Genomic DNA, 25,131 nt, shown 5'->3' on the forward strand with positions numbered 1-25,131 from the left:
GTCGGTGATAGGGCCGGGCGATTAATCGAATTTTGATCGCGATTTAGATTTCAGTGTGAAACGATCAACAGGACAGTACTGAGATGAAGACAGGGAACAGTACAACACACACTACAACAGCAGTACAATAGGTTTGCACCATACATAGGCACTGGAAGAACACAACAATCACAGCAATATCACCAGCATGAATTACAACAACCAACATCATAAGTCATAAAAAATAAACGAGGGTCACAACAACAGCTTAAGTCACAACATATCAACAGCCTCAATCTGCCGGCGTTTTCCCTTGACTTCCTCCCTCTGCACGCTGCGCCGACAGCAAGGACAGCCACTTCTACTCCAGCGACTCGGACTTCGACGACGAGGAGCCCAAGAAGTTCCACATCCAGATCCGCCCGGTGGCCAGCGGCCGCCGCTGCTCCGCCGCCGCCGAGAAGGAACTCAAGGCCACCGTGGGGTCGCTGACCCTGCCCCCCAACCGGGCGGTGTGTGTGTGTCTCTGTGTGTGTGTGTGTGTGTGTGTGTGTGTGTGTGTGTGTGTGTGTGTGTGTGTGTGTGTGTGTGTGTGTGTGTGTGTGTGTGTGTGTGTGTGTGTGTGCTTTTCTGATGAAGTTCTTGTTATGTTTTGGTTTTGACTTTAAGCTTCCTTTGCCTTTTTTAGTTGAATGGAGTTAAGTTAAGTCAAAGGTAGACCTTTTGTTAATGAAGCTTCTAGTTCGTTGGTCAGCCCTTAACTTGTGGCCGTTGTTCCCTGAAGGGGAATTGACACCGCAGGCGAGAGAGAGACGTGAGCGTAGCGTAGGCGTATCAGTTCACACCGCCGCCGTTTATTTCGCTATATTTTCAAGATTCTTCAGATAACATCATCACCGAGACGCTTCAGAAACGCTTGGAGGTAGAAGTGAAGCGTAAAGTTAAGCTTCGGTCGGCCGTGAGACGGGCGCAGAACGCTGCCGCTGTGAATCAGCGCACCGGTGTGAACGGATTCTATTTCTAGCTGCGTCTCAAACGTCTGTAACGGTGTAAATTGGCCTTGAGGTTCTGAGCTGTGGTGACGTCTGTTCTGTGTCCTCTCCTCCTGTAGGTGCCGGTCAAGCGCCAACTCTCCAGTAAGTCCGACTTCATTCGCTTCATTTGCCATTTTCTTTTTGAAGCTTCCTTTTAAAAAGCCTCCTCCTCCTCCTCCTCCCCCTCTCTCCTCGTCCACAGGAGCCTCTAGCACCACAGGAGGTCACTCTGAAGGAGACGGAGAGGCTGCCTCTCACAGGGGTGGGTCTGTGTCTGTGTGTCTGTCTGTCTGTCTGTCTGTAACCTTCACTGGGCCTTGGAGGCTTTGATCAGAGGCTGAGCTGGAGGTGTGAGCCCTGGACCGGGAGGACGGGAGGAGGGCTCAGTGGACTGTACCCTTAAAGAACAGCTCAGCTCATTAAGCTGCCCCTGCAAAGACACACACACGCACGCACGCACACACACTCACGCACACCCCTCTGCTAACTGACAAGGTGTGTGTGTGTGTGTGTGTGTGTGTAGATGGAGAGCCGGAGGGCCTACGCAGATCTACCTCCAGTCCAAATCACAGCAGGTCAGGCTTATTCTTTGCACCAAGTCTGTCTGTCTGTCTGTCACCTCTTCTCAAGGAACTCAGAGTTCCCCTCAGCATCAACATTTCATTATGGCTCGTCAATTACTCACACCTTTCAGCTCGCTCTCTCTCTCTCTCTCTCTCTCTCTCTCTCTCTCTCTCTCTCTCTCCTCCTCACTGCGTCCTGTCTCTCCTCCTCACTGCGTCCTGTCTCTCCTCACTGCGTCCTGTCTCTCCTCCTCTCACTGCGTCCTGTCTCTCCTCACTGCGTCCTGTCTCTCCTCACTGCGTCCTGTCTCTCCTCCTCTCACTGCGTCCTGTCTCTCCTCCTCTCACTGCGTCCTGTCTCTCCTCACTGCGTCCTGTCTCTCCTCCTCTCACTGCGTCCTGTCTCTCCTCCTCTCACTGCGTCCTGTCTCTCCTCCTCTCACTGCGTCCTGTCTCTCCTCCTCCTCCTCACTGCGTCCTGTCTCTCCTCCTCCTCTCACTGCGTCCTGTCTCTCCTCCTCACTGCGTCCTGTCTCTCCTCCCCTCAGGTTGAGCTCCACGGCCTCGTGTTCTGACAGTCTGTTCGGACCGCCCCTCCACTCCGCCCTGAAGTCCCGGAGCTCGGCGGGCCGGGAGCAGCAGAGGGAGCAGCAGAGGGAGCAGCAGAGGGAGCAGCAGAGGGAGCAGCAGAGGGAGCAGCAGAGCGCGCTGGGCGTCTCAGAGTGTAGGCGGCGTGGGGCCGGTGGGGTGTGATGTGTGCAGCATCAGTCAAATCAATGACGTGAGGTGAAGGTGGCCAGACTGGCCCATAGCAGAACGGATGCGCTCCCAGCCACCTGCCAGTGGCCACTAGCCACTGGCCACTGGCCACTAGCCACCTGCCAGTGGCCACTGGCCACTAGCCACCTGCCAGTGGCCACTGGCCACTAGCCACCTGCCAGTGGCCACTAGCCACTGGCCACTAGCCACCTGCCAGTGGCCACTAGCCACTGGCCACTGGCCACTAGCCACCTGCCAGTGGCCACTGGCCACTAGCCACCTGCCAGTGGCCACTAGCCACTGGCCACTAGCCACCTGCCAGTGGCCACTAGCCACTGGCCACTAGCCACCTGCCAGTGGCCACTAGCCACTGGCCACTAGCCACCTGCCAGTGGCCCCTGGCCACTGGCCACTAGCCACCTGCCAGTGGCCACTAGCCACTAGCCACTAGCCACTGGCCACTGGCCACTAGCCACTAGCCACCTGCCACTGGCCACTAGCCACTAGCCACCGGCCACTGGCCACTGGCCACTGGCCACTAGCCACTAGCCACTGGCCACTAGCCACCTGCCAGTGGCCACTAGCCACTGGCCACTAGCCACCTGCCAGTGGCCACTAGCCACCTGCCACTGGCCACTGGCCACTAGCCACTAGCCACTGGCCACTGGCTGGGAGTGCATCCGTTCTGCTGTGGGCCAGTGTCCGGGTGCCTCCATCGCTCACGCGGTCTCTCCTCTGTGTCTCCAGACGGGGCGTTCTCCTCGGACTCCTCCTCCCCAGAGAACGTGGAGGACTCCGGGCTGGACTCCCCGTCCCAGCAGCCCCTGGGGCCGTCCCCGGAGCCCGTGGGCTGGGTGGCGTGGCCCCCCAGCGGCCCTCAGGGCAAGGAGGCGGGCCACCACCAGACCCTGGGCCGCCCCGCCGACCCCTTCCTGTCCGCCTTCCGGGACCCCTCCCCGGGGCGGGGCCCCCAGGAGGAGCCCCCGGAGGCGTGGCCGCCGGCGGGCCCCTCCCGCTCCCCCTGGGGCCCGCCGGACGGCGACCCCCCCGCCGCCACCCGCTTCCCCGCCTTCGCCCAGAGCACGCCGGCCCCCCCCGCCGCCGCCGCCGCAGCGGCGCTGTGGGGCGGGGCCGGGGACCCCTTCCAGGCCGCCTTCGAGAGGACGGTCGCCACGGAGACGGCGCCCTCGCCCAACGCCTGCTGGCCCCCCCCCCTCTCCTCCTCCTCCTCCTCCTCCCGCCGCGAGGGGCGGGGCCCGAGGGAGGGCCGGGGGGGGGACCCCTTCTCCGTCTCCCTGGGCGACAACAAGACTCTGCCCCTCCCGTCGTCGTCCTCCTCCTCCTCCTCCTCCAGGACCTCCTCCAATCACAACAGGGGGCGGGAGAGGAGGCGGGACCGCAGCATGCCGCCGCCCACCACCACCGCCTCCGACGACCCGTTCGCCATCACCATGATTGGCAGCCCGACGCACCAGTCCTCGCTGGCCTCCCCGGCCCCGCCCATCGCCGTCGCCGCCGTCACCGCCGCCGCCAGCAGCGGCAGCCGGCTAGCCTCCAGCGCCAGCGCGGGCTGCCTGTCGGTGGCGCCGCCGCGGCCGGAGCTGCTCAACTGGAACTCGGTCCACAACCCCTTCAGCCCCCCGGCGCCGCCGCCGCCGCCGCCGCCCGCCCCCCCGCAGGAGGACGGGGGCCGGGCCGGGGGGGAGGGGGGCAGAGGATGGGGGGCGGAGAGGAGGAAGCAGCGGTCGTCAGACGGGGAGCCGCGGCGCAACGCCCCGCCCCTCACCCGCCACTCGGGGCCCCAGGAGGACCTGTGCTTCTCCACGGACAAGGACCAGGACTGCCTGGAGCTCAGCGCGGGGCCGGCGGCCGGCAGGGCCGCGCTGCAGGGTGGGGCCGCACGGGATGACACACACACACACACACAAACACACACACTTAACACACTTAATACACTTAACACACGCACACGGGATGACACTTATACACACACAGACACACACTTAACATACACACACACACACACACACACACACACTTAACACACTTAATACACTTAACACACGCACACGGGATGACACTTATACACACACAGACACACACTTAACATACACACACACACACACACACACACACACACACACGCTTAACACTCACACACACACACACGCGCTTAACACTCACACACACTTAACGCACTTAACGAACGCACACGGGATGACACTTATACACACACACACACACACACACACACACGCTTAACACACTTAACACACTTAACACACTTAACGCAAGCACATGGGATGACACTTATACACACACACTTAACACGCTTAACACGCTTAACACGCCCTTATGCTAAGTGCTTGATGATCTGCTCTGTGATTTCCATTGAAAGTCTTTCTGTGTCGGCCTTCAGCTGCTGTGTGTTGTGTTAATGTGTGTGTGTTGTGTTAATGTGTGTGTGTTGTGTTGATGTGTGTTCGTTGTGTTAATGTGTGTGTTGTGTTGATGTGTGTGCGTTGTGTTAATGTGTGTGTGCATTGTGTGTGTTGTGTTAATGTGTGTGTTGTGTTGATGTGTGCGTTGTGTTGTGTGTGTTGTGTTAATGTGTGTGTGTTGTGTTGATGTGTGCGTTGTTAATGTGTGCGTTGTGTTAATGTGTTGATGTGTGCGTTGTGTTGATGTGTGCGTTGCGTTAACGTGTTAACGTGTGCGTTGCGTTAACGTGTGCGTTGCGTTGTGTTAACGTGTGCGTTGTGTTAACGTGTGCGTTGTGCCCCCCAGGCCCCCCCCCGTCGGCCTTCAGACAGGCCAGCGCTGAGCTCCTGACCGCCGCCCCCCCCCCGACCCTCCCGCTCCAAGAGGCTGTCGGGCCGAACCAGCGGCTGTGAGCGGGTGAGAACCAATCGGGAGGCAGGGCGGCCAGGGCGGGCGTTAGGGAGCCAGGGCGGGCGTTAGGGAGCCAGGGCGGCCAATAGGGAGCCAGGGCGGGCGTTAGGGAGCCAGGGCGGCCAATAGGGAGCCAGGGCGGGCGTTAGGGAGCCAGGGCGGCCAATAGGGAGCCAGGGCGGGCAATAGGGAGCCAGGGCGGCCAATAGGGAGCCAGGGCGGCCAATAGGGAGCCAGGGCGGGCATTACGTTATTTGCTCTTAAAGCTGCTGTAGGTAAGATTTAAAAGCGGTCGAGGGGTGAGAGCTGGTCAGAGAGCGCCTCGCTGCCTCCACCGCCAGTGGAAAGGTTTACCCAAAGTCCATCAGGGAGCAGACTAAGGTCATCATCCAGAGGCGGGTCCTTAAAGCTCACCCACAGCGCCTCTAGAGGGCCCGTGACGGCGCCACCAGGTGGGAGTGTGATTGGCCGCTACGAGCCGTTTTGGAAATCAGCCCCTTATGACATCACAGGTGGGCGTGTCCCCCTAGATGTGTGACGGACAGATGAGCAGCGTCTGCTACAGTCCACTGGGGTAGGCTGGTGGACTGACCTATCAGCACACAGCTAGGTGGACACGCCCACTTTCTGCCCCTTATGACGTCATAAGGGGCAGAAAGTAATAAAGTAATAAAGTAGTGGTAGATCAGTTTTATACACATGTTGATCACACAAAAAACACAATAACAACACTAAACACAATAACATGTTACCAACGTCATACACTAAACACAATATGTTACCAACATCACACACTAAACACAATAACATGTTACCAACGTCATACACTAAACACAATAACATGTTACCAACGTCACACACTAAACACAATAACATGTTACCAACGTTACACACTAAACACAATAACATGTTACCAACGTCACACACTAAACACAATAACATGTTACCAACGTTACACACTAAACACAATAACATGTTACCAACGTCAGACACTAAACACAATAACATGTTACCAACGTCACACACTAAACACAATAACATGTTACCAACGTTACACACTAAACACAATAACATGTTACCAACGTCAGACACTAAACACAATAACATGTTACCAACGTCACACACTAAACACAATAACATGTTACCAACGTTACACACTAAACACAATAACATGTTACCAACGTTACACACTAAACACAATAACATGTTACCAACGTTACACACTAAACACAATAACATGTTACCTACATTACACACTAAACACAATAACATGTTACCAACGTCAGACACTAAACACAATAACATGTTACCAACGTTACACACTAAACACAATAACATGTTACCAACGTTACACACTAAACACAATAACATGTTACCAACGTCACACACTAAACACAATAACATGTTACCAACGTCATACACTAAACACAATAACATGTTACCAACGTCACACACTAAACACAATAACATGTTACCAACGTCACACACTAAACACAATAACATGTTACCAACGTCACACACTAAACACAATAACATGTTACCAACGTCATACACTAAACACAATAACATGTTACCAACGTCATACACTAAACACAATAACATGTTACCAACGTCATACACTAAACACAATAACATGTTACCAACGTCACACACTAAACACAATAACATGTTACCAACGTCATACACTAAACACAATAACATGTTACCAACGTTATACTCATTCCAAGGCCACCAGGGGGAGGTGATACCAGGCTCCTTCCTCTGGCTCCTCCCTCTGGCTCAGTGTGTGTGTGTGTGTGTGTGTGTGTGTGTGTGTGTGTGTGTGTGTGTGTGTGTGTGTGTGTGTGTGTGTGTGTGTGTGTGTGTGTGTGTGTGTGTGTGTGTGTGTGTGTGTGTGTGTGTGTGTGTGTTCTGGAGCTGGTCCTGATGTGTTCTTTTTGTGTTGCTGTGTTGTGCGTCTCAGTCTCGGTCGCTGTGCTCGTCGCCCCTGCCGGACCCCAGCCCCCCCCCCTCCTCCTCCTCCTCCTCCTCCAGCCCCAGCGACTGGGGGCCCCCGGCCCGGGACGGGGACTGGGGGGCCCAGAACCGAGACGTCTCGCCGCTGCCCTACCCGCACCAGGAGCACCCCCCCCGACACCGTGAGTCCCCCCCCCCCCCCACCTCACATCCTCCACCACACCCTGAGTCCCCCCCCCCCCTCACATCCTCCACCACACCCTGAGTCCCCCCCCCCCCCCCCCCCCCCCCCCACATCCTCCACCACACCCCTCCCCCCCCCCCCCGCCCCCGAAGGCGTCGCTATGGAGCATCAGGGAGGCATGAAGCTGGGCTCAAAGCCTCCTCAAACATCAGGCTCAGCTTCAGCTGTAGAGGAGCAGCTGGGGTTCCGTTGAGCTCCAGCTCCTTGTGACCCCCCCCCCCCCCCGTTAACCAATCCATCTACTGGGCTACTAGGAGCGTCGGCTGGCTGAGCCTATCAGGGTCCAGACGAGAACGTCTGGCTCTGGGGGAGGACGGCAGGAATCCCGCTGAGAGAAATGTCCTCCGACGTGTCTCAATGTGACGTTCATGTATTTAAGCACTTAATGTATTCGTTCTCCCGCCTTCCTTCCTTCCTTCCCCGCAGTGCACCTGTCCCGCGGCCCGAGCCCCATCTCGCTGAGCCCCCAGGAGGCCTGGCCCGTGGCCGCCGCCATCACAGAGTACATCAACGCCTACTTTAAGGGCGGGCAGCACAACCGGTACGTCCAGCCCCCCCCCCCCTGTAGCCACAGGTCAAACACTGGAGCAGCTTTAAAGGGGCGCTGTGCGGGGTATGGTGCCCTGCAGACTGCAACCAACTGAACCCCCCCCCCCCCCCCCCCACCACCCCCCCCCCACCCCCCCTCACCCCCCTTCACACTGTGTAGGACACGTCCGTCTGTGGGCTGTCCGTCCAAAAACGACCGCATCGCGGTTCCTTGATGTATGCATACGTTATGGATACTGTGTACGTTGTATTTAGTTATTTAGTCTGTAAAACGATAGATCGTACGATCTATAGACGTAGATCTTCGCTCGCAAGCCTCCAATTCGAAGTGCTCCCTCTCCAGGCAGACATGAAGGCCCACTCTGAGGTAACGGAAACACAACGATACACTTGTTATGTCCACTGGTTCTCCCAGTAGTACCAGTCATCATTGACTGTGTCCACTGGTTCTCCCAGTAGTACCAGCGATCATTGACTGTGTCCACTGGTTCTCCCAGTAGTACCAGCGATCATTGACTGTGTCCACTGGTTCTCCCAGTAGTACCAGCGATCATTGACTGTGTCCACTGGTTCTCCCAGTAGTACCAGCGATCATTGACTGTGTCCACTGGTTCTCCCAGTAGTACCAGTGATCATTGACTGTGTCCACTGGTTCCTCCAGCTGTCTGGTGAAGATCACTGGAGACCTCACCATGTCCTTCCCCGCCGGCTTCACCCGCATCTTCACAGCCAATCCCAACACTCCTGTACTCAGCTTCCGATTGATCAACATCTCCAGGGTGGACCACTTCCTACCCAATCAGAAGCTGCTCTACAGGTACATCTGTGACCCTTTCGACCAATCAGGGCTCTCCTCCTGACTGGAGACGGAGGGAGGGGGGGAGGGAGGGGGGGGAGGGAGGGAGGGAGGGAGGCTGCGTTTCAGTTGATTGTTTATTTAAAGATCTCTCTTTAGAAGTCTAAAGTGTGTGTGTGTGTGTGTGTGTGTGTGTGTGTGTGTGTGTGTGTGTGTGCGTTGTGTTAATGTGTGTGTTGTGTTGATGTGTGTGTTGTGTTGATGTGTGTGCGTTGTGTTAATGTGTGTGTGCGTTGTGTGTGTTGTGTTAATGTGTGTGCGTGTGTGCGTGCGTGCGTGCGTGCGTGCGTGCGTGCGTGCGTGCGTGCGTGCGTGCGTGCGTGCGTGCGTGCGTGCAGTGACCCCTCTCAGAGCGACCCAGACTCCAGGGACCTGTGGTTCAACATGCCGCTGCTGGAGCAGCACCTGAAGCGAGAGGCAGAGCTCAACCCGCAGGCGTCCTACTACAACGTGGGGCTGCTCAAGTACCAGGTGAGAGACAAGTACCAGGTGAGAGACAAGTACCAGGTGAGAGACAAGTACCAGGTGAGGCACAAGTACCAGGTGAGAGGAGCTCAAGTACCAGGTGAGAGGAACACAAGTACCAGGTGAGAGACAAGTACCAGGTGAGAGACAAGTACCAGGTGAGAGACAAGTACCAGGTGAGAGGAGCATAAGTACCAGGTCAGAGGAACACAAGTACCAGGTCAGAGGAACACAAGTACCAGGTGAGAGAGAAGTACCAGGTGAGATGAGCTCAAGTACCAGGTGAGAGACAAGTACCAGGTGAGATGAGCTCAAGTACCAGGTCAGAAGAGCTCAAGTACCAGGTGAGAGGAACACAAGTACCAGGTGAGAGGAGTTCAAGTACCAGGTCAGAGGAGCACAAGTACCAGGTCAGAGGTGCTCCTCTCACCTGGTACTTGTGCTCCTCTCACCTGGTACTTGTGCTCAAGTACCAGGTGAGAGGATCTCAAGTACCAGGTGAGAGGAGCTCAAGTACCAGGTGAGAGGATCTCAAGTACCAGGTGAGAGGAGCCTCCTCTGAAGGCACATCCTCTCATGAGTCAAAGTCCGCTTTAGTGTCACTTACCGAACATGTGCGTTTGTCTCTGAGCCACGGTGGAATATGTACAAACGATAACGTCTATAATAAAATAAAATAATAAAATAAGTGATATTTACAATAAATAAATTCTGAATAGTGCAGTAATTCTGAATAGTGCAAAGGTAGGCAAAACAAAACGGTACGTGTACAATAAAAATAAATAAAGTAAATATAAAGTCAACTGAGTCCATAAGAAGGGGCTCCATGTGACACACGGCGCTGCTTCACACAGAACCAGATGTGGTTCTGTGTTATTCTACAGCGTCTTTACTGTCGACCTGCGCTCCGTCCTCCAGGTGTCGTCCCAGGACCCAGGCCGCGCCCCGCTGCTGCTGTCGGCGGAGTGCCAGCGCAGCGGCACGGTGACGCGCGTGTCTCTGGACTACCACTGCTGCCCGGCCACCGCCCCGTCCACGCAGCTCAACGCCGTCCAGGTGCTGCTCGCCCTGCAGCCCGGAGACACCGACCTGCAGTGCCAGCCCCCCGCCACCTGGTGAGGCACTGCCGCTGGTACTGCTGCTGCGCTGGTACTGCTGCTGCGCTGGTACTGCTGCGCTGGTACTACTGTACTGGTACTGCTGTACTGGTACTGCTGCACTGGTACTACTACACTGGTACTGCTGCTGCGCTGGTACTGCTGCGCTGGTGCTGCTGCACTGGTACTGCTGTACTGGTACTGCACTGGTACTGCTGTACTGGTACTACACTGTTACTACTACACTGGTACTGCTGCACTGGTGCTGCACTGGTACTACTGTACTGGTACTACACTGTTACTACTACACTGGTACTGCTGCGCTGGTACTGCTGCGCTGGTACTGCTGCTGCGCTGGTACTACTGTACTGGTACTACACTGGTACTGCTACGCTGGTACTGCTGCGCTGGTACTGCTGCACTGGTACTGCTGCGCTGGTACTGCTGCACTGGTACTACTGTACTGGTACTACACTGTTACTGCTACGCTGGTACTGCTGCACTGGTACTACTACACTGGTACTGCTGCACTGGTACTACACTGTTACTACTACACTGGTACTGCTGCGCTGGTACTACTACACTGGTACTACACTGGTACTGCTGTACTGGTACTACTGTACTGGTACTACACTGTTACTACTACACTGGTACTACTACACTGGTACTACTGTACTGGTACTACTGCTACACGGGTACTACGCTGGTACTGCTACTACACTGGTACTGCTGCACTGGTACCGGTACTACAATGGTACTACTACACGGGTACTACAGCAAAATACTTCAGTACAACCACCACACTGTGGTAGTTATACTGTAGTACCACCACACTGTGGTAGTTATACTGTAGTACCACCACACTGTGGTACAGTTTCAAACACCCGACACCAAACACGCACTGTTACATAATGAAATAGGATTATATTTTTATGTTGACAAAAGTATGGCGTTGTGTGTAGTTCTACGTATGTTCTTTCACGCCTTTTAAATGGTTCGGCGACGGGGTGAGACAAAGAGTGAGACGGGGTGAGACAAAGAGTGAGGCGGGTGAGACAAAGAGTGAGACGGGGTGAGAGAAGGAGTGAGACGGGGTGAGACAAAGAGAGAGACGGGGTGAGATAAAGAGTGAGACAGGTGAGACAAAGAGATAGATAAAGAGTGAGACGGGTGAGACAAAGAGTGAGACAGGGTGAGAAAGAGATAAAGAGTGAGACGAAGAGAGAGATAAAGAGTGAGACTGGGTGAGATAAAGAGTGAGATGGGGTGAGATAAAGAGTGAGACGGGGTGAGAAAGAGAGAGACGGGGTGAGATAAAGAGAGAGATGGGGTGAGATAAAGAGAGAGACGGGGTGAGACAAGTGTGGGACATTTTTGTCCCACACTTGTCCCATTTATGTCCCACACTTGTCCCATTTATGTCCCATTCATGTCCCACACTTGTCCCATTTATGTCCCACACTTGTCCCACATTTGTCCCATTTATGTCCCACACTTGTCCAATTTATGTCCCATTTATGTCCCACACTTGTCCCATTTATGTCCCACACTTGTCCCATTTATGTCCCACACTTGTCCCGTTTATGTCCCACACTTGTCCCATTTATGTCCCACACTTGTCGCATTTATGTCCCATTTATGTCCCACACTTGTCCCACACTTGTCCCATTTATGTCCCACACTTTTCCCATTTATGTCACATTCATGTCCCATTTATGTCCCACACTTGTCCCATTTATGTCCCACACTTGTCCCATTTTTGTCCCACACTTGTCCCATTTATGTCCCATTTATGTCCCACACTTGTCCCATTTATGTCCCACACTTTTCCCTTGTGTCCCATTTATGTCCCACACTTGTCCCATTTATGTCCCACACTTGTCCCATTTATGTCCCACACTTTTCCCGTGTGTCCCAGACTTGTCCTATTTGTGTCCCATTTATGTCCCACACTTTTCCCATTTATGTCCCATTCATGTCCCATTTATGTCCCACACTTGTCCCATTTATGTCCCACACTTGTCCCATTTTTGTCCCACACTTGTCCCATTTATGTCCCACACTTGTCCCATTTATGTTCCACACTTTTCCCATGTGTCCCACACTTGTCCCATTTTTGTCCCATTTATGTCCCACACTTGTCCCATTTATGTCCCATTCATATCCCACACTTGTCCCATTTATGTCCCACACTTGTCCCATTTATGTCCCACACTTTTCCCATGTGTCCCACACTTGTCCAATTTGTGTCCCATTTATGTCCCACACTTGTCCCATTTATGTCCCACACTTGTCCCATTTATGTCCCATTTATGTCCCACACTTGTCCCATTTATGTCCCACACTTGTACCATGTGTCCAACACTTGTCCCATTTATGTCCCATTTATGTCCCACACTTGTCCCACATTTGTCCCATTTATGTCCCATTTATGTCCCACACTTGTCCCATTTATGTCCCATTTATGTCCCACACTTGTCCCATTTATGTCCCACACTTTTCCCATGTGTCCCACACTTGTCCAATTTGTGTCCCATTTATGTCCCACACTTGTCCCATTCATGTCCCATTCATGTCCCATTTATGTCCCACACTTGTCCCATTTATGTCCCACACTTGTCCCATTTTTGTCCCACACTTGTCCCATTTATGTCCCACACTTGTCCCATGTGTCCAACACTTGTCCCATTTGTGTCCCATTTATGTCCCACACTTGTCCCATTTATGTCCCATTCATGTCCCACACTTGTCCCATTTATGTCCCACACTTGTCCCATTTATGTCCCACACTTGTCCCATTTTTGTCCCACACTTGTCCCATTTATGTCCCATTTATGTCCCACACTTGTCCCATTTATGTCCCACACTTTTCCCTTGTGTCCCATTTATGTCCCACACTTGTCCCATTTATGTCCCATTTATGTCCCACACTTGTCCCATTTATGTCCCACACTTTTCCCGTGTGTCCCACACTTGTCCTATTTGTGTCCCATTTATGTCCCACACTTGTCCCATTTATGTCCCATTCATGTCCCATTTATGTCCCACACTTGTCCCATTTATGTCCCACACTTGTCCCATTTTTGTCCCACACTTGTCCCATTTATGTCCCACACTTGTCCCATTTATGTCCCACACTTTTCCCATGTGTCCCACACTTGTCCCATTTATGTCTCATTCATATCCCACACTTGTCCCATTTATGTCCCACACTTGTCCCATTTATGTCCCACACTTTTCCCATGTGTCCCACACTTGTCCAATTTGTGTCCCATTTATGTCCCACACTTGTCCCATTTATGTCCCACACTTGTCCCATTTATGTCCCATTTATGTCCCACACTTGTCCCATTTATGTCGCACACTTGTCCCATTTATGTCCCACACTTGTACCATGTGTCCAACACTTGTCCCATTTATGTCCCACACTTGTCCCATTTATGTCCCATTTATGTCCCACACTTGTCCCATTTATGTCCCACACTTGTCCCGTTTATGTCCCACACTTGTCCCATTTATGTCCCACACTTGTCGCATTTATGTCCCATTTATGTCCCACACTTGTCCCACACTTGTCCCATTTATGTCCCACACTTTTCCCATTTATGTCACATTCATGTCCCATTTATGTCCCACACTTGTCCCATTTTTGTCCCACACTTGTCCCATTTATGTCCCATTTATGTCCCACACTTGTCCCATTTATGTCCCACACTTTTCCCTTGTGTCCCATTTATGTCCCACACTTGTCCCATTTATGTCCCATTTATGTCCCACACTTGTCCCATTTATGTCCCACACTTTTCCCGTGTGTCCCAGACTTGTCCTATTTGTGTCCCATTTATGTCCCACACTTTTCCCATTTATGTCCCATTCATGTCCCATTTATGTCCCACACTTGTCCCATTTATGTCCCACACTTGTCCCATTTTTGTCCCACACTTGTCCCATTTATGTCCCACACTTGTCCCATTTATGTTCCACACTTTTCCCATGTGTCCCACACTTGTCCCATTTTTGTCCCATTTATGTCCCACACTTGTCCCATTTATGTCCCATTCATATCCCACACTTGTCCCATTTATGTCCCACACTTGTCCCATTTATGTCCCACACTTTTCCCATGTGTCCCACACTTGTCCAATTTGTGTCCCATTTATGTCCCACACTTGTCCCATTTATGTCCCACACTTGTCCCATTTATGTCCCATTTATGTCCCACACTTGTCCCATTTATGTCCCACACTTGTCCCATTTATGTCCCACACTTGTCCCATTTATGTCCCACACTTGTACCATGTGTCCAACACTTGTCCCATTTATGTCCCATTTATGTCCCACACTTGTCCCACATTTGTCCCATTTATGTCCCATTTATGTCCCACACTTGTCCCATTTATGTCCCATTTATGTCCCACACTTTTCCCATGTGTCCCACACTTGTCCAATTTGTGTCCCATTTATGTCCCACACTTGTCCCATTCATGTCCCATTTATGTCCCACACTTGTCCCATTTATGTCCCACACTTTTCCCTTGTGTCCCATTTATGTCCCACACTTGTCCCATTTATGTCCCATTTATGTCCCACACTTGTCCCATTTATGTCCCACACTTTTCCCGTGTGTCCCACACTTGTCCTATTTGTGTCCCATTTATGTCCCACACTTGTCCCATTTATGTCCCATTTATGTCCCACACTTTTCCCATTTATGTCCCATTCATGTCCCATTTATGTCCCACACTTGTCCCATTTTTGTCCCACACTTGTCCCATTTATGTCCCACACTTGTCCCATTTATGTCCCACACTTTTCCCATGTGTCCCACACTTGTCCCATTTATGTCTCATTCATATCCCACACTTGTCCCATTTATGTCCCACACTTGTCCCATTTATGTCCCACACTTGTCCAATTTGTGTCCCATTTATGTCCCACACTTGTCCCATTTATGTCCCACACTTGTCCCATTTATGTCCCATTTATGTCCCACACTTGTCCCATTTATGTCGCACACTTGTCCCATTTATGTCCCACACTTGTCCCATTTATGTCCCACACTTGTACCATGTGTCCAACACTTGTCCCATTTATGTCCCACACTTGTCCCATTTATGTCCCATTTATGTCCCACACTTGTCCCACATTTGTCCCATTTATGTCCCACACTTGTCCCACATTTGTCCCATTTATGTCCCACACTTGTCCCATTTATGTCCCATTTATGTCCCACACTTGTCCCATTTATGTCCCATTTATGTCCCACACTTGTCCCATTTATGTCCCACACTTTTCCCATGTGTCCCACACTTGTCCAATTTGTGTCCCATTTATGTCCCACACTTTTCCCATGTGTCCCACACTTGTCCAATTTGTGTCCCATTTATGTCCCACACTTGTCCCATTCATGTCCCATTTATGTCCCATTTATGTCCCACACTTGTCCCATTTATGTCCCACACTTGTCCCATTTTTGTCCCACACTTGTCCCATTTATGTCCCACACTTGTCCCATGTGTCCAACACTTGTCCCATTTGTGTCCCATTTATGTCCCACACTTGTCCCATTTATGTCCCACACTTGTCCCACATTTGTCCCATTTATGTCCCATTTATGTCCCATTTATGTCCCACACTTGTCCAATTTATGTCCCATTTATGTCCCACACTTGTCCCACACTTGTCCCATTTATGTCCCACACCTGTCCCATTTATGTCCCACACTTGTCCCATTTGTGTCCCATTTATGCCCCACACTTGTCCCATTTATGTCCCATTCATGTCCCACACTTGTCCCATTTATGTCCCACACTTGTCCCACATTTGTCCCATTTATGTCCCACACTTGTCCAATTTATGTCCCATTTATGTCCCACACTTGTCCCATTTATGTCCCACACTTGTCCCATTTATGTCCCACACCTGTCCCATTTATGTCCCACACTTGTCCCATTTATGTCCCACACTTGTCCCACACTTGTCCCACACTTGTCCCATTTATGTCCCACACTTGTCCCATTTATGTCCCAAACTTGTCCCATTTATGTCCCACACTTGTCCCATTTATGTCCCATTTATGTCCCACACTTGTCCCATACTTGTCCCATTTATGTCCCATTTATGTCCCACACTTGTCCCACACTTGTCCCATTCATGTCCCACACTTGTCCCATTTATGTCCCACACTTGTCCCATTTATGTCCCATTTATGTCCCACACTTGTCCCATTTATGTCCCACACTTGTCCCATTTATGTCCCACACTTGTCCCATTTATGTCCCATTTATGTCCCACACTTGTCCCATTTATGTCCCACACTTGTGCCACACTTGTCCCATTTATGTCCCACACTTGTCCCATTTATGTCCCACACTTGTCCCATTTATGTCCCACACTTGTCCCATTTATGTCCCATTTATGTCCCACACTTGTCCCATTTATGTCCCACACTTGTGCCACACTTGTCCCACACTTGTCCCATTTATGTCCCACACTTGTCCAATTTATGTCCCATTTATGTCCCACACTTGTCCCATTTATGTCCCACACTTGTCCCATGTGTCCAACACTTGTCCCATTTGTGTCCCATTTATGTCCCATTCATGTCCGACACTTGTCCCATTTATGTCCCACACTTGTCCCACACTTGTCCCATTTACGTCCCACACTTGTCCCATTTTTGTCCCACACTTGTCCCATTTATGTCCCACTTTTGTCCCACACTTGTCCCATTTATGTCCCACACTTGTCCCATTTATGTCCCACACTTGTCCCATGTATGTCCCATTCATGTCCCATTTATGTCCCACACTTGTCCCATTTATGTCCCACACTTGTCCCATGTATGTCCCATTCATGTCCCATTTATGTCCCACACTTGTCCCATTTATGTCCCACACTTGTCCCATTTTTGTCCCACACTTGTCCCATTTATGTCCCACACTTGTCCCATTTTTGTCCCACACTTGTCCCATTTATGTCCCACACTTGTCCCATTTATGTCCCACACTTGTCCCATGTATGTCCCATTCATGTCCCATTTATGTCCCACACTTGTCCCATTTATGTCCCACACTTGTCCCATTTATGTCCCACACTTGTCCCATTTATGTCCCACACTTGTCCCATGTATGTCCCATTCATGTCCCATTTATGTCCCACACTTGTCCCATTTATGTCCCACACTTGTCCCATTTTTGTCCCACACTTGTCCCATTTATGTCCCACACTTGTACCATGTGTCCAACACTTGTCCCATTTATGTCCCACACTTGTCCCATTTATGTCCCATTTATGTCCCACACTTGTCCCACATTTGTCCCATTTATGTCCCATTTATGTCCCACACTTGTCCCATTTATGTCCCATTTATGTCCCACACTTGTCCCATTTATGTCCCATTTATGTCCCACACTTGTCCCATTTATGTCCCACACTTGTCCCATTTATGTCCCATTTATGTCCCACACTTGTCCCATTTATGTCCCACACTTTTCCCATGTGTCCCACACTTGTCCAATTTGTGTCCCATTTATGTCCCACACTTTTCCCATGTGTCCCACACTTGTCCAATTTGTGTCCCATTTATGTCCCACACTTGTCCCATTTATGTCCAACACTTGTCCCATTTATGTCCCACACTTGTCCCATTTTTGTCCCACACTTGTCCCATTTATGTCCCACACTTGTCCCATGTGTCCAACACTTGTCCCATTTGTGTCCCATTTATGTCCCATTCATGTCCCACACTTGTCCCATTTATGTCCCACACTTGTCCCACACTTGTCCCATTTATGTCCCACACTTGTCCCATTTGTGTCCCATTTATGTCCCATTCATGTCCCACACTTGTCCCATTTATGTCCCACACTTGTCCCACACTTGTCCCATTTATGTCCCACATTTGTCCCATTTATGTCCCACACTTGTCCCATTTATGTCCCACACTTGTCCCACACTTGTCCCATTTATGTCCCACATTTGTCCCATTTATGTCCCACACTTGTCCAATTTATGTCCCATTCATGTCCCACACTTGTCCCATTTATGTCCCACATTTGTCCCATTTATGTCCCACACTTGTCCAATTTATGTCCCATTTATGTCCCACACTTGTCCCATTTATGTCCCACACTTGTCCCATTTATGTCCCACACTTGTCCCATTTATGTCCCACACTTGTCCCACACTTATGTCCCATTTATGTCCCAAACTTGTCCCATTTATGTCCCATTTATGTCCCACACTTGTCCCATTTATGTCCCATTCATGTCCCACACTTGTCCCATTTATGTCCCACACTTGTCCCATTTATGTCCCATTTATGTCCCACACTTTTCCCATTTATGTCCCATTTTTGTCCCACACTTGTCCCATTTATGTCCCACACTTGTCCCATTTATGTCCCACACTTGTCCCATTTATGTCCCACACTTGTCCCACATTTGTCCCATTTATGTCCCATTTATGTCCCACACTTGTCCCATTTATGTCCCACACATGTCCCACATTTGTCCCATTTATGTCCCACACTTGTCCCATTTATGTCCCATTTATGTCCCACACTTGTCCCATTTATGTCCCACACTTGTCCCATTTATGTCCCATTTATGTCCCACACTTGTCCCATTTATGTCCCACACTTTTCCCATGTGTCCCACACTTGTCCAATTTGTGTCCCATTTATGTCCCACACTTTTCCCATGTGTCCCACACTTGTCCAATTTGTGTCCCATTTATGTCCCACACTTGTCCCATTTATGTCCAACACTTGTCCCATTTATGTCCCACACTTGTCCCATTTATGTCCCATTCATGTCCTATTTATGTCCCACACTTGTCCCATTTTTGTCCCACACTTGTCCCATGTGTCCAACACTTGTCCCATTTGTGTCCCATTTATGTCCCATTTATGTCCCACACTTGTCCTATTTGTGTCCCATTTATGTCCCACACTTGTCCCATTTATGTCCCACACTTGTCCCATTTATGTCCCACACTTGTCCCATTTATGTCCCACACTTGTCCCACACTTATGTCCCATTTATGTCCCACACTTGTCCCATTTATGTCCCAAACTTGTCCCATTTATGTCCCATTTATGTCCCACACTTGTCCCATTTATGTCCCATTTATGTCCCACACTTTTCCCATTTATGTCCCATTTATGTCCCACACTTGTCCCATTTATGTCCCATTTATGTCCCACACTTTTCCCATTTATGTCCCATTCGTGTCCCACACTTGTCCCATTTTTGTCCCACACTTGTCCCATTTATGTCCCACACTTGTCCCATTTATGTCCCATTCATGTCCCATTTATGTCCCACACTTGTCCCATTTATGTCCCACACTTGTCCCATTTATGTCCCATTTATGTCCCACACTTGTCCCATTTATGTCCCACACTTTTCCCATTTATGTCCCATTTATGTCCCACACTTGTCCCATTTATGTCCCACACTTGTCCCATTTATGTCCCACACTTGTCCCATTTATGTCCCACACTTGTCCCACACTTGTCCCATTTATGTCCCACACTTGTCCCACATTTGTCCCATTTATGTCCCATTTATGTCCCACACTTGTCCCATTTGTGTCCCATTTATGTCCCATTCATGTCCCACACTTGTCCCATTTTTGTCCCACACTTGTCCCATTTATGTCCCATTTATGTCCCACACTTGTCCCATTTATGTCCCACACTTTTCCCATTTATGTCCCACACTTGTCCCATTTATGTCCCATTTATGTCCCACACTTGTCCCATTTATGTCCCACACTTTTCCCATTTATGTCCCATTTATGTCCCACACTCGTCCCATTTATGTCCCATTTATGTCCCACACTTGTCCAATTTATGTCCCATTTATGTCCCACACTTGTCCCATTTATGTCCCATTTATGTCCCACACTTGTCCCATTTATGTCTCACACTTGTCCCATTTATGTCCCACACTTGTCCCATTTATGTCCCATTTATGTCCCACACTTTTCCCATTTATGTCCCATTCATGTCCCATTTATGTCCCACACTTGTCCCATTTATGTCCCACACTTGTCCCATTTATGTCCCATTTATGTCCCACACTTGTCCCATTTATGTCCCACACTTTTCCCATTTATGTCCCATTCATGTCCCATTTATGTCCCACACTTGTCCCATTTTTGTCCCACACTTGTCCCATTTATGTCCCACACTTGTCCCATTTATGTCCCACACTTTTCCCATGTGTCCCACACTTGTCCCATTTGTGTCCCATTTATGTCCCACACTTGTCCCATTTATGTCCCATTCATGTCCCACACTTGTCCCATTTTTGTCCCACACTTGTCCCATTTATGTCCCATTTATGTCCCACACTTGTCCCATTTATGTCCCACACTTTTCCCATGTGTCCCACACTTGTCCAATTTGTGTCCCATTTATGTCCCACACTTGTCCCATTTATGTCCCACACTTGTCCCATTTTTGTCCCACACTTGTCCCATTTATGTCCCACACTTTTCCCATGTGTCCCACACTTGTCCCATTTGTGTCCCATTTATGTCTCACACTTGTCCCATTCATGTCCCATTTATGTCCCACACTTGTCCCATTTAGAGAGACTCTTCATAAAGAGAGAGTGAGACGGGGTGAGATAAAGAGAGACGGGTGAGACAACGAGTGAGACGGGGTGAGACAACGAGTGAGACGGGGTGAGACAAAGAGTGAGACGGGGTGAGACAAAGAGTTAGACAGGGTGAGATAAAGAGAGAGACAGGGTGAGATAAAGAGTGAGACGGGGTGAGATAAAGAGTGAGACAGGGTGAGATAAAGAGAGAGACGGGGTGAGACAAAGAGAGAGACGGGGTGAGACAAAGAGAGACCTGTGGGGGATGAAAGGCAGAGCAGACCTCTGGGAGATCAGGGAGGCTCTCCTCTCCTCCCCTCCCCCTCTCCTCTCTCCCCTCCCCTCTCCCTCTCTCTCTCTTTCTCTCCTCCTCTCTCCTCTCCCTCCCCCTCCCCTCTCTCCCTCTCCTCTCCCCCTCCTCTTCCTCTCTCCTCTTTCTCTCCACCTCTCTCCCCTCTCCCTCCTCTCTCCCCCTCTCCCTCTCTCCGCTCTCTCCCTCCCTCCCTCCCTCCCTCCCTCCCTCCCTCTCCTCTCCCTCTCTCCCTCTCCTCTCCCCCTCTCCCTCTCTCCGCTCTCTCCCTCCCTCCCTCCCTCCCTCCCTCCCTCTCCTCTCCCTCTCTCCCTCTCTCCCCTCTCTCCCCTCCCTCTCCTCACCCTCTCTGGCTTGTTTCCCTCTGCAGGAGTGCTGATGAGAGACGTCTGCTGTGGAAGTTGTCCAACCTCTCCCCGACCAACCACAGCAAAGGTCAGAGCCGCCTCTCTCTCAGTGTCGCCGTCTTCCTCTCCTCCAGCGGCATCAGGGGATGTTAGTCTGCGGCTGGGAGTGGTTTTACCTCAAACACGTTTCACTTCTAATTACTTTTGCTCATAATCTCCACCAATTGAGTTGAGTATGTATCCAATGAATGTGTATTATGGCCTGTTTCTCATTCGGTCTCTGGATCGGTTGTAAATAACAGAAGCTCTAAAACAACTGCCCATGACCAGAACATTCATTTATTTTTATTTTTTTTGTCTGTGTTGGCAAAGTTGTAGACCGCTGTGTGGAAAAACCGCTGGCCTTCAGGGCTGTGATACACAACTAGTGAAATATTTATAAGTGGAAGTCTATACTTGTTGGAAGACATCTGCAGTTTATGATCCAATGAGGGCAAAATTTAAACCGCTCGTATGTAAATCAGTCCTCTGGTCGTCACGCTGGAAAGCTCTGCGTTACATTCGTCATCTCTCTGCATCCAGCCACACACACACACATCTTCAAAGCCGTGTGTGTGTGTGTGTGTGTGTGTGTGTGTGTGTGTGTGTGTGTGTGTGTGTGTGTGTGTGTGTGTGTGTGTGTGTGTGTGTGTGTGTGTGTGTGTGTGTGTGTGTGTGTGTGTGTGTCTCCCTGTGTGTGTGTGTCTCTCTCCCTGTGTGTGTGTGTGTGTGTGTCTCTCTCCCTGTGTGTGTGTGTCTGTCTGTCCCTGTGTGTGTGTGTCTGTCTGTCCCTGTGTGTGTGTGTCTCTCTCCCTGTGTGTGTGTGTGTGTGTGTGTCTCTCTCCCTGTGTGTGTGTGTGTGTGTCTGTCCCTGTGTGTGTATGTGTGTGTGAGAACAGGCTCGGGGACGCTGTGTGCCAGCTGGCAGTGCCTGGAGGTCCCCCGCAAGCCGCCCCCCACGCTGGCGGTCCAGTTCGTGGGCTCGGGGGCCTCTCTGTCGGGGCTGGACCTGGAGCTGGTGGGCAGTCGCTACCGCATGTCCCTCGTCAAGAAGCGCTTTGCAACAGGTGGGCGGCGGTGGACCCCCCCTCTCCCGGCGGCGCTGTCGCGTGCGTCACACGTAGTGAACGCTTCTCAGGCCGTTGTTTTAAACCATTTATAACGAGCGGAATATGACTGCAAATGTGTTGTTGTGGTGAAACGGTGAAAAGGTTGTTATTATTATTATTATTATTAGTGGTACTATACTGGTACTACTGTACTGGTACTACTGTACTGGTACTGCTGCGCTGGTACTACTGTACTGGTACTACACTGGTACTACTGTACTGGTACTACACTGTTACTACTACATTGGTACTACTGTACTGGTACTACACTGGTACTACTGTACTGGTACTACACTGGTACTACTTCACTGGTACTACTTCACTGGTACTACTGTACTGGTACTACACTGGTACTACTGTACTGGTACTACACTGGTACTACTTCACTGGTACTACTTCACTGGTACTACTGTACTGGTACTACACTGTTACTACTACACTGGTACTACTGTACTGGTACTACACTGGTACTACTGTACTGGTTCTACACTGTTACTACTACACTGGTACTACTTCACTGGTACTACTGTACTGGTACTACACTGGTACTGCTGCACTGGTACTGCTGTACTGGTACTACACTGTTACTACTACATTGGTACTACTGTACTGGTACTACACTGGTACTACTGTACTGGTTCTACACTGTTACTACTACACTGGTACTACTTCACTGGTACTACTGTACTGGTACTACACTGGTACTGCTGCACTGGTACTGCTGTACTGGTACTACACTGTTACTACTACATTGGTACTACTGTACTGGTACTACTGTACTGGTTCTACACTGTTACTACTACACTGGTACTACTTCACTGGTACTACTGTACTGGTACTACACTGGTACTGCTGCACTGGTACTGCTGTACTGGTACTACACTGTTACTACTACATTGGTACTACTGTACTGGTACTACTGTACTGGTTCTACACTGTTACTACTACACTGGTACTACTACACTGGTACTACTTCACTGGTACTACTGTACTGGTTCTACACTGGTACTACTACACTGGTACAACATCAGTGTTGTCGTGTGCATCACGTAGTGAACGCTTCTCAGGCCGTTGTTTTAAGCCATTTATAACGAGCGGAATATGACTGCAAATGTGTTGTTGTGGTGAAGCAGGTTGTTAGTATAATAATAATAATAATAATAAGTCTGCATTTCTGACTCACCACTTTCTTTTCTCTCCACTTTTGACAGGAAAATACATGGCGGGCTGCTCCCTGTGAGGCGCTCCCAGCGGAACACATTCACAGAGCAGCGGGCTCCAGAGGGCTCCGTCAGAGGGCACCGCCGGCCGCTGGAGGTGGGGGGGGCCGGGGGCTGCACTGGGGGCTGCACTGAGACGCCAGCGCTGGAAGGAAACGACGTCCAGCAGAGCTCCCACCCCGTGGTACAATGTGCGCCTCCTGCTGAGATGTGTTTATTTATTATTGTTCCCTTGTTGAATTAGTCTGGCCCCAGCGGGGGGGCACCTCCTCCCGGTCCCTCCTCCTAGTCCGTCCTGGTCCCTGGTCCCTCCTCCTCCTGGTCCCTGGTCCCTCCTCCTGGTCCCTGGTCCCTCCTCCTCCTGGTCCCTAGTCCCTCCTCCTGGTCCCTCCCCCTCCTCCTGGTCCTGGTCCCTCCTGGCCCCTCCTCCTGGTCCCTGGTCCTGGCCCCTCCCCTTCCTCCTGGTCCCTAGTCCCTCCTCCTGGTCCTGGTCCCTCCTCCTGGTCCCTCCCCTTCCTCCTGGTCCCTGGCCCCTCCTCCTGGTACCTGGTCCTGGTCCCTCCTCCTGGTCCCTGGTCCCTCCTCCTGGTCCCTGGTCCCTCCTCCTGGTCCCTAGTCCCTCCTCCTGGTCCTGGTCCCTCCTCCTGGTCCCTCCCCCTGGTCCCTCCTCCTGGTCCCTCCTCCTGGTCCCTCCCCCTCCTCCTAGTACCTGGTCCTTCCTCCTGGTCCTGGTCCCTCGTCCTGGTCCCTCCTGGCCCCTCCTCCTGGTCCCTGGTCCTGGTCCCTCCTGGCCCCTCCTCCTGGTCCCTGGTCCTGGTCCCTCCTCCTGGTCCCTGCTGGTCCTGGTCCCTGGTCCTGGTTCCCCCTGGTCCTGGTCCTCTACTACGATCACGTACGATTCAAGGGGAGAACATCACTCGGTTGTGGATGGAATGGAAACTAGGATTTTATTTGTAATGTAAATATGCAAAAGATGTCTAAAGCTAAATAGTTACATTTTAATTAATAAGTTGTGAAGATAATTACCAGTTCTAGCAATACTTGTGAGAAAAATAAGTTTGTACACTTGCTGTTGGCAGTTTTGTGATGTTGATATTTG

At 51.0% G+C, this 25,131-nt stretch overlaps 1 protein-coding gene across 1 annotated transcript in view; it reads left to right on the forward strand.

Moving 5' to 3' along the window:
• The window catches only part of fcho1 (FCH and mu domain containing endocytic adaptor 1), a 46,103-nt gene extending 21,693 nt beyond the window's left edge, over positions 1-24,410 (forward strand). The window contains 16 exon segments of the mRNA XM_084473487.1: positions 326-491; positions 1,091-1,115; positions 1,216-1,275; positions 1,537-1,588; positions 2,125-2,300; positions 3,083-4,225; positions 5,123-5,175; positions 5,177-5,233; positions 7,191-7,365; positions 7,854-7,968; positions 8,638-8,793; positions 9,171-9,303; positions 10,216-10,412; positions 21,688-21,752; positions 22,603-22,770; positions 24,024-24,410. Coding sequence (XP_084329613.1) covers positions 326-491; positions 1,091-1,115; positions 1,216-1,275; positions 1,537-1,588; positions 2,125-2,300; positions 3,083-4,225; positions 5,123-5,175; positions 5,177-5,233; positions 7,191-7,365; positions 7,854-7,968; positions 8,638-8,793; positions 9,171-9,303; positions 10,216-10,412; positions 21,688-21,752; positions 22,603-22,770; positions 24,024-24,052 — 2,770 coding nt within the window. The 3' untranslated portion in view covers positions 24,053-24,410.
• Positions 24,411-25,131: the final 721 nt, after the last annotated feature.

Source organism: Micromesistius poutassou (genome assembly GCF_964030765.1).
Source record: "Micromesistius poutassou genome assembly, chromosome: 9".
Lineage (NCBI taxonomy): Eukaryota > Metazoa > Chordata > Actinopteri > Gadiformes > Gadidae > Micromesistius > Micromesistius poutassou.